Source organism: Aptenodytes forsteri, unplaced genomic scaffold (assembly GCF_000699145.1).
Source record: "Aptenodytes forsteri isolate BGI_AS27 unplaced genomic scaffold, ASM69914v1 Scaffold466, whole genome shotgun sequence".
Taxonomy (NCBI): domain Eukaryota; kingdom Metazoa; phylum Chordata; class Aves; order Sphenisciformes; family Spheniscidae; genus Aptenodytes; species Aptenodytes forsteri.
In genome coordinates this window covers 366756-376887 of record NW_008795119.1, presented here as the reverse complement: position 1 = coordinate 376887, position 10132 = coordinate 366756, and the positions used below count along the sequence as shown (strand labels likewise).

The following is a 10132-nucleotide window of genomic DNA, read 5'->3' as shown; positions in this document are numbered from 1 at the left end:
ATCACATACAATATCTGAGTTCACAACATCTGTATTTTTTTTTTTAAGTATACCTTTTAGTTAGGGATAGAGTGGCAGCTCCTTCATAGGTAAGAAGATGGTGAGTGTATTTTCACCTGTTCCTTGGAGTTAAAAATGCAGGGACAAAAGCTTTCTGTGTTTGTAACATACACTGAACATTTTTCTCTGGGATCAGCAAAGACTATCCCAACAGGATAAATAAGCCTGTCTAGGACATCCAATGGAACAAGTTACCCATATCACAACTGAAAACAAGGAAGAAAAATATCCAAGGACACGGAGCCCAAAGAAGTGTACAAAAGTACACGCACCTGGAGCATGACAGGGTAAGCACAGCTGAAGGCACAACAGACACTTAATGAGGGTAGGCATTTTCTCAGTTTTACAAGGTCAAAGATGACAATCATGGTGATTTGTCTTCCTGGCCAATCCATGACCCCATTGTAGTCCATGAATATCTGTATCATGATCCTCACACAGTTTATAATTTCTGGCTGAACTAAAGTGTGTCCTTGAAAAAGATCTAGTCCTTTTTTGCAGATAATGACACAAAATGGTGGTACAGAGTCAAATCATAAGTACACCTGACTCATTTACCCTGTTCCTGACAGTGGCCAACACTGAATGCCTAGAAAAGACCATAAAAATACGGTGATAGCTCCCTGAATGCTTTCCTAGCTCATAGAGATTTGTGATTCAGAGACCTACTGTGACAGAGGCGTTGGCTTTGTGTTTAATAGCCTTTGATGAATTTCTCTTTTGCAACTTTCATCCACTATATATTCACAATCATGAAATTTAAGGCCATGAAGGACCATTAATTCTGCCCACTTACATATGACAAGTAATTTCACATGGGCCTCCAATGATCTCTGTTACACAAACCAAGTAAACTAACATACTGGAAAAGCTACCACGCTGTAATTTCACTAGTTAATCACTTTCATCACTAAAAGCATATGCCTATTTTCAGTTGGAATTATCTGTTGCAGTTTAAAGCTGTTAGTTTTGGTGTTGCTGTTGTTGTGCCTTACCCTTAGACAATTAAAAACCTCTTTAGTATCCAGCATTTTTACTCAGTAAATGTATTTATACACTCTAATCAGATCACCTCACAACCTTCTAAGTAATAGTTCATAGAATCATAGAATTATAGAATGGTTTGGTTTGGAAGGGACCTTTAAAGGTCATCTAGTCCAACCACCCTGCAACAAGCAGGGACATCTTCAACTAGATCAGGTTGCTCGGAGCCCCGTCCAGCCTGACCTTGAATGTTTTCAGGGATGGGGCATCTACCACCTCTCTGGGCAATCTGGTCCAGTGTTTCACCACCCTCATCATAAAAAATGTCTTCCTTATAGCTAGTCTGAATCTACCCTCTTTTAGTTTAAAACCATTAAAACTGGTTTAAAGCCGTTACCCCTCATCTGATTGCTACAGGAGTTCTGCATTTCTCATTGTAAAATATTTCTTCCAATCTTCAGCTAAATTTTGTGAACCTCTTGTACATTCTTTTTTTTTCTCTCTGTTCCTTTCAAGCCTTAAAAAAAGGGCTATGCCACCAGGGGCCTTATTGCTGTCTCACATCAACAGCATCTGTTTCCCCCAGATTGTCTACCTGTATAGATCTGTTATATCATGTCTTAATCTTAAGTTGTAAACTTTACATGGCTGGGATAGCTCTGTATTTTAGTGTCTAAAATAGTGGGTCCTGGTCAAATTAAGCTGCTTGCACATTAATACAGTCAATTTTTCTCCAGACTTAGCTTTTTTTTTTTTTTTTTTAATACAGTCCTCTTTGGAGGAGTGACATGCCTTCATTTTCCCCAAGCACATAAGTTTGCACTTGACTGCTTTAAGACAAAATCTATTTGAATAGCCTTACTCTGCTACACGCTCTTCTCTGTTGTCATCCTATCTTTATGACTGTTTTTTGCAGTACTCATTTTTTACACCATCTGCAGATTTTATCGGTAGAGATCTTACATTTGCTTCCAAATCATCAATTAAGTGTCAAACAACACTGGCTGGAGAACTGTCCCCCTAGGACCTAAGTAGAAGTGCCCAAATCCAACAATTGGCTCTTATTTGATATGCCAACCAGTTCTTAACTCACATGATTTGTTTGCTGCTGTATAACTTTCTGTTTAATAGTTAAAGCATTGCATTAAATCAAATGGATTTTCAGGTCTGTAATGGCTGTCTGAGCATCTTTAACTCAACGTGTAACTTCAAAGGCTTAAGTCAAGTTGTTTGCCAAGTCTCACTTGCTGTACAACAACCTTGACTAGTATTAGTTATACCGTAATGCCAACTACACCAAATTTCTTGTCAGTTAGCACTTCTGGTTCCAATTCCTTATAGTCTAATGTTAGGTACCTGTAAAAAGCGATTAACATTTTTCTTGTTTGGTGTAACACTGGGTCAATTCATTCAACACTTAATTTGATTTTTTTCTTTCCTCTTTACAGCATTTGCTTTATTGCATTTTTACTTTACTATCCCTAGGCTATTCCAGCTAGAGCATAACTGTGAAAGTTAACCTGTCTGCCTGTAAGACACAAGTTGTTCCTTTCATATAGCCTAATCTTACCTTGGAAGGCAGAATTTTGATCAGTAAACCAGAATCTTCAGTTTATGGACTCAGCAGTTTGCTGGCAGTATTTCCTGCCTTGCCTTTCCCACAGAGCTAGATTTAAAAAAAAAAAAAAAATCAGCTTCCAGCTTCCCTCAGTTTTCTCCCAAGATACTAGATGCTCTTAAGAGTTTCTAGTTCTGTGTAGTATTGCATCATTGTCTTACATGCACTGACACAGGCAGTGACTTACCAAGCAATGATCCATTCCAATTTTTTGGTTTACATCTTTGTTTGTTTAAATGACAGTCCATCAAATCTCACTATCCTGTTTCCCATGATTCTCTTTCTTCTCTAATGAGGACTCACTAATAATTCTAGCTTGCCCTATGTCATTTTAAAACTTTCTCTGTAGCAGCTTGTTTTACATCACAGATATCCCCAACTGCTACATCCCCTACAGCTTTCAGTTTCATTACCACAGAGAAAGATTTCCTGACGGTTAACTTACTGCATCTTTTTCAATGTTTATTCTTTCAACTTGGTTGCATGACACCCATTTTACTCCCATGCATCAGATCAGACTGCTTGCTTTGCTTACGTAGTTTTCTACAGCATCCAATGCCCATTGCCAGTCCTTCCAAATGTGAATTCTCCTTGGATATTACACCATATTGAAACTTGCATTTACAAGCTACACATCCTCCCTGGCACCATGAGGTTGTATTTCATGTATCAGAATCTCTCGTCTTCAAGAAGACAAGCACACCATCACCAAGGCAAGCAGCAGCAGAGGTTCTTACACTGTCCATCTTTGCTATTGTAGTGATCCTGACTAGCAGACAGTCACTGTACGTTGAGGAGTCGATGACCCACGTAACAGTTGACCTGAGTGTGCACAGGCCTTGTGCACACACAGCTGTGTGCGCTGTGCTGTGCTGCTCACACAGTGTGACATTCAGGCCTGCGTTTGTGGCACAGATCCCTTGCCCACAGGACAACCTCAGCCAGCTCATTGTAAGAGAAGAGCCCGCAGGCAGCTCAGTCCATACGGATGATTATGCCACCTGTGTGGCCTTGCCTTTGTCTAAAAGTGAGGCAAGAAATTCTCGTGCAAACATCCTTTCTGTCTGACAGTAGAAATGATGAATAGAGTTGTTTTCTTGTAATCCTGTAATAGCTCCAATGGCCAAAATGGGAGAATCTACTCTACAGATGGGGCCTGCATGGTGTGCTGTGTGTGGATCAGAGGCCCATTCAATGCTACACCACTTGGGGTTCCCCGCATCTAAAGGATGTAAGATTATCTATACTATTCTATCTTTATAGTGTTAGCTCTAATACATGATATTTTAAATGGTACCTTACACAGTCTGAGTGCCTTTCCTACTGGGATCATAACAGATCAGCACCTCCTCATGCAAAACAACCACTCATAACAAGAAAAAGTTTCCCAGTTAGCTTCTCGTGTTCTCACTCTTTGAAGGTTTGCTTAGCAACAAACATGCATCCCAGGAAGACATTAAGCAGAGATCTGACTTTTTCCCATGTAAATGTAATCAAGACATCTCTTTTTAAATAAACGAATCTGAGATTTCTATCCATTGGAAACAATGGTCCAGACTTTGAATACTTCTTTTGAAGCTTTTCTAATCTTTCAGCATCTCTTTTGATGCTGACACCAGACCTCCACCTCATACTCCTCATGAGTATAGCAAATACAATCTCTTTTCCTTAAACAGTGCTTATGCAGCCATGAATGAGGTTAGTCACACTCACTGCCTCATCACGCTGAAATTCACAAGCTCACACCAGGGCTTTGGCCTTTGATTTCTAAGATACTGGCTGGATAGAAGAAGCTGGAAAGCTTTGCAGTAAAAAGATTGGTGGGGTCCTGATGGATAACAAGTTAAATATAAGCCAGCAGTGTTCCCTTGGAGCAAAGAAGGCCAACAGCATCTGGGCTGCATTAGGAGAAGTGTTGCCAGCAGGTCAAGGGCAGTGATCCATCTCCTCTACTCAGCACCGGTAAGACACATCTGAAGTGCTGTGTCCAGTTCTGGGCTCCCCAGTACAAGAGAGACACGGACATACTGGAACACGTCCAGTGAAGGGCTGTGAAGATGGTTAAGTAATTACAGCATCTGTCATAGCAGGTGAGGCTGTGAGAGCTGCGATTGTTTAGCCTGGAGAAGAACAGGCTGAGCATGGCTCTTATCCATGTATATAAGTCATTGATGGGAGAGTATAAGGAAGACAGAAACAGATGCTTCTCACTGGTGTCCAGTGACATGACAAGAGACAGTGGGCACAAACTGAAATGCAAGAAATTCCATTTAAACATGAGAAAGAACTTTTTAACTGTAAAAGTTATTACACACTGGAACAGATTGCCAGGAGAGATTGTGGAGTCTCCATCCCTGGAGATACTTAAAATGCAATGGGACACAGTCCTGAGCAACCTGCTCTTGCTGACCCTTTGTGCAGGGGTGGGGCTGAAGTAGATGAACTCCAGAGGTCCCTTCTCTGTGATACAGAATAGAGAAATCTAAACCATGACCTGTTTAATTTCTCGATAAATGATTTTGCAGTTAACTGTCTTACGTATAAGTACATCTTATACCTGAATCATTCTGCAAAACAGACCTGTCCTTATTTTCTCCCACCTGGTTAACCTTTGTTATCTGCAAACTTTTACCAACATTTTTTCCCTCAAATAATCAAATATAATGAGTGACATTTGGCTAAAAACCTGTTCCTGTAGAAGCACACTGAAAACCCATACCTGGTCATTAAAAGACAGCTTTTCATCCATTTAATAGATTACATTAATGAAAACATGGATATCAGTTGGGAATAACAGTCCTTGAGAATAAGCAAACAGTCGCCTGCTTCCACTGAGATGCATGTGGCAAGCAGGTGGCTATACCTGACGGAAACCAGGTCCTAAAACTCTGCGTATTGAAGTTGTGTAGAGCCAGGAGCACAATCAAAAAGTATGGTGTAACTGAGGCATTTTCTGGCCTTTAGAACAGCTGCACAGGCTCACCGCTTTAATAGGTGCAGGACTTACCAGGTAATCAAACTGAAGCTGAACTGTTAAATCTGCTAGCCATGCCATCTGCCCATCATGTGATAGGAAGTGACATATCTGTTATTTTCAGGGATAATACTTTGCTCAATCCGCAGAACTGAAAGGTAGTTGTTGGGGACCTTCAGACAGTTCCTGGTTCCTCTCTAGGGCACACAGCAACCCTGTATCATACCATGGCGCTCGGCCCAACTGAAGCAAGCTCGGTGCACGTCAAAGGGAATTTTCCATTCCTTCACCTTCCCAGATTACACAACAAAATGAATGTTCTGCAGTTGTGGAGGAGCCAAACATAGCAAAGTGAAAGTGCACTGAATAGCTTTGTCCAGCAGCAAACTAGACAAGCTGTGTTTATGCCTCCTTGAAAAATGAATGCATGAAGACACAAACACAGAGGAGGGTGCAACAACAGCACCGAGAATAGCATAGTCGAGGTAACTTCGTTCCAGTACATAGCTCATATTCACTCTCTCTGCACTGCTCAGCAGAATTGCATGGCTTAAAGTAAGGTCGACTCTACAGCTTGTTTTACATCCCTCATCCCAGATGCTATAAAGTTTATAAGTAACCACATGAGTCTGCCTGGAAAGAAACTTTTATTTTTATTTAAAAAACAAAGAACACCCCCCCCACACCCCCACAGAAACAGTCTCTCTCCATAGCCCATGCCTGTGCCTCAGAGCAGGGATGGGAAAGTCTTCCTCCTCCCTTGACCTCACATGCCCTTCACCCATGGCAAGGCTGGGAAGGGGATGGAAAGTGCCAAGTGTTAAGGTGCTGAGAAGCTCTTGATGTTTCTAGTCTCTCAAGTGCTGTTGGCCTGTTCCTGCTCAAAGAGGGCCATGGCTAAATGTGAGCGGGATGCGAGTCCTTCCAAGTTACTAAGCACACAGCGGTGGTATAACTCCTCACTAAGCCGGGGATTGCAGCTCCTCAGTGCGTATTTCTGCACTAACCCTGGTTCCACAGCCCTAAATAGGTGCAGACCAGAATAGTGGAGGAAGACATCAAATACCTCCATGCTCTCCAGCACCTCATCTCGCTCTAGGATATCAGCTGCTAGCTTGGTACGTGCTGTCATATAGTCAGAATTATAAAAGCAGGCCTCAGCAAAGGAATGTCTGTCAAAATGCCCATCCCTCAGGAAGTCAGTGCTGGAGGAAGCAGTCTGCTCACCACGGTACACCAATGCAGGGTTGAACTCTTGGAAATGCACTGGGAAAAAGACCTGCCAATTGCTGATAGTATTCATGCGGCAGCGGTTCAGGAACTCCATGTTGATTTCTGTCCAGACGCTGGCCAAGAAGAATAGTGTATCCACAGGGTGCTTCTTTGAAACTATATCCATGAGTTTCACTTGCGATGGCACCTCAGTTTTAACACTAATCCAGGGGATTTTAACTTCTGCATAGCGTTTCTCCAGCTCTCCTACCATGGCTTTGACTCCAGCAAACACATCCACCTGACTAACTCGCTGGGCATCATAGGGATGGTAGATGAAAAGCAAAGTCAGCAAGGCATTATCATGTGTGTCCAGTGTGTTCATAGCAAACATATCCAGGAAGTTTGCCACAAAATCCAGGTCCTGCACTGTCAAGGGAAGCACGAGTTGCACTCGTGTGGCCTCTGTCACATATGGCATGGGAATAATTTCCACCTTACTTAAGGGCCGCACCAAGCTCACTCGTTTGGCCAGAACATGCCTGTGGCCCTTTTGGGTCACTGCCTCCAGCAGTAGGTCCAGTGTATATTCCATGCCCCGTGTGGGGTCAAAACGCCGATAGCCATTCAGCAACTGCCGCTTGCTGAAGCGGAGCAGAGGCTGGTAGCGACTGTTAAGTTGCTCAAGTGCTGACTCAATGATTTCACTGACATCTGCTTTGCTGGCTCCAGAGAGCTCACACTTGGGGGAGCCATCAGGACAGGAGAAGAGGTACTGCTCAGTGAAGTAGTCCCAGCTGATTACCTCAAAACGTGACTTTGGAAGAAATGGGGCATTAATGCCCACAGGCCACGTCAAGCCTGTCTCACCTGCAGGGGTCAATGACGTCAGGTTCCTGATCTGCATCTGTGCAAAGAGAGAACGCATACTGATCCCTACCACTTGCTCAGAGAGGTCCAGTCCATCTCCCACCCAGGCCTGCCTCACCACCTAGAACTGTATCTTGGTAGTATCACACCAGCAATTTTGGATAACATGCTGTCAGAAGTGCTATTTCTGAGACGCAGGACTATATCCTGTGTCTGGCTGACGGTCACCTACAAACAGAAGCACTAATCTTCCTTCACTGTGTTGAAAGAAAAGGAAACCTGTTTGGCTGAGGAGTTTTTGCAGATATCCCTCACCACATACCTGGAGGTCCTGGATCTCCTGGTAGGCTCTGTCCAGCTGGATCCTGCTGAAGTGCTTGTGCAGCCGGTACATCAGGGTCATGTCAGAAACAGGATGCACAGCAAAAGCTGCTTGGAAGTCCTCTTCTTCCTCCTTCTCTGGCTCAGTATTTTTGGCCAATTCATAGGTGTGATAATGCTGGCCCTGAAGCAGACAAGAGCCAGAAAGACTGGCATGGAACTTAAGTTCACAGAGAAGCCTTCCCTCACCCCAGACATGCGTTTGCCCCTCTTTCCATGCCGACTGCAGTACCCAGAGAGAAAAATGTAAGAGTTGTCCCCACCCACCCTACCCGCCATACTACATGCCCACTTGCTTCTTGGTACCAATGTGCCCTTTATCTGACCTCCAAAAACCTGTGGATCAGCATCTGATAGTAGGCTGAAAATTAAATACTGTATGTGCTCTCATCCCCAACATCTAAGCTTTGATTATGGGCCTCTTCCCAGTGCTGCCACACCACACAGCTCTTTCCTCCTCTGTAACTCACAGCAGAGGTTCACAGAAAAGCCCCTTTGTTATGCAGCAGGGAACTAGTGAGAGCATGGGTTCTGTCAGGCTTAGCTAACACAAAACCCTGAGAAGGGAGGTAGTACCTGGAGCTGGGAAACACAAGTGATGCCAAGGAAATCAATGATGCAACGTCCCAGCCACTCATCTGGCCGCACACTAAGGATCTCATTGCGACAGCTGTCCAGGTGTGGATGGAGCTTAAGCAGCAGGCTGCGGGAGATCAGGTAGCCAAAGCCACCATGACAATAGCGGGCCTGCTCATCTCCCCCGATAAACTCCTCCGCTCGTCCCAGGTAGACATCTTGGTTAATACTTAGGTGCGTCACCAGAGCCTTGACCTGTTCAGCCTGGGCATAGGTATCATCCTGCATGATGTAGAACCAGTCATAGTCAGAACCAAAATGCTGGTGGATATAGTGCATGGTCTCATACATGAGCCAAATGGGACGCTCATCCCCATGGGCCACCAGCACCATGCCATGAGGCACCTTGGCACTGCGCAACCCTGTAAAGTACAGCAGGCGTGGGAAGTGATGAGCTACCGTCTTGTTCACTGCCACTGCCAACGTATTCAGGGTAGCCTTGGAGGTCAGCACAGCCACAAACAGTCTTTCATGGAATCCCAATTCTGTCTGGATGTAGCGAGTTCTGTAAAGGAAGGACATACCTACGTGACAAACAGCTGGATGACAAAAATCAAAGGATTATGGTAACTTGGGATAAGTGTTTATCTGCTGGAGTCTACCAATGGTGAAACAGTTAAGCCTAAAAGTAGAGCTTTAAGAGAAGACTCACTAGTAAAAATCCTATTTTGTGAAAATACTTGCTTCCTTCAAGGAAACTACAATCTCACATCATTTATCTGAACCAGGAAACTGTGCTAGTGTAAGTAAAAACAAAAAAAAACCACCCCAAAAAACAAACCCAGAGTTAACCACTTGCAAGTTACATATGTTATTATTAATTGCTCAAAATTTTCCTAATGAATAGACTGGTTAAAAAAGTTTTTTAGAATAATTTAACATGTTCTATTAGACACGAGTAATAAAAGAAGAAATATTCTCAATCTTCTTGGGCTTTTTTGTTGCCTTTTTTTTTTTTAATTAACTTCTTAGACACTTCTCTTGCACCCCTTTAAGGTAACAATCTTAGCCATTGCCTTGTTGCATCATGCTGTTACCATATAAGGTATTTCAAGTAGTATATTCCACCTTGAACCTGTTAACTCACTGGAAAATTTAGAACCCCAAATACCATCCATATGTTATTTCCCTTGAAGGAAAGCCTGGCCAAAAGAACAGATTTTACCTGAGCACTTTTTTGTAAGGCTTGTTGGGGTCTCTGTAGTATGGAACAATCCTAGGCCTGAAGTCCTCGTGGCCCGGGCCCAGCCTTCCATCCGCTGCCTCCAGACGCGCTCCGCCGGCTAGGGGCCCGGGGCGGCCCGCTGCCCCCAGGCACTGGTCCTCGCCTCCGCTCTGGCTCCAGGAGGCACGCAGCAGGCTCAGGCTGCAGCCAAGGGAGAGACCCAGGACGAGCG

General features: G+C 43.7%; 2 protein-coding genes across 2 annotated transcripts in view; one reads left to right on the top strand and one right to left on the bottom strand.

The window, feature by feature from the left end:
* Window positions 1-6492: 6492 nt before the first annotated feature.
* CHPF2 (chondroitin polymerizing factor 2) lies at window positions 6493-10075 on the bottom strand. The gene is made up of 4 exons (XM_009277096.2): window positions 9901-10075; window positions 8676-9240; window positions 8041-8223; window positions 6493-7755 (listed from the first exon to the last, which is right to left on the bottom strand). Exons 2-4 carry the CDS (start codon window positions 9066-9068, stop codon window positions 6493-6495), a joined length of 1839 nt encoding a protein of 612 aa, XP_009275371.1. The 5' UTR covers window positions 9069-9240; window positions 9901-10075.
* ABCF2 (ATP binding cassette subfamily F member 2) overlaps window positions 9072-10132 on the top strand; it is a 13175-nt gene continuing 12114 nt past the window's right edge. The window contains exon 1 of the mRNA XM_019471489.1: window positions 9072-9180. Within this exon, the coding sequence (XP_019327034.1) occupies window positions 9072-9180 (109 nt within the window). The remainder of the gene's footprint in view (window positions 9181-10132) is intronic.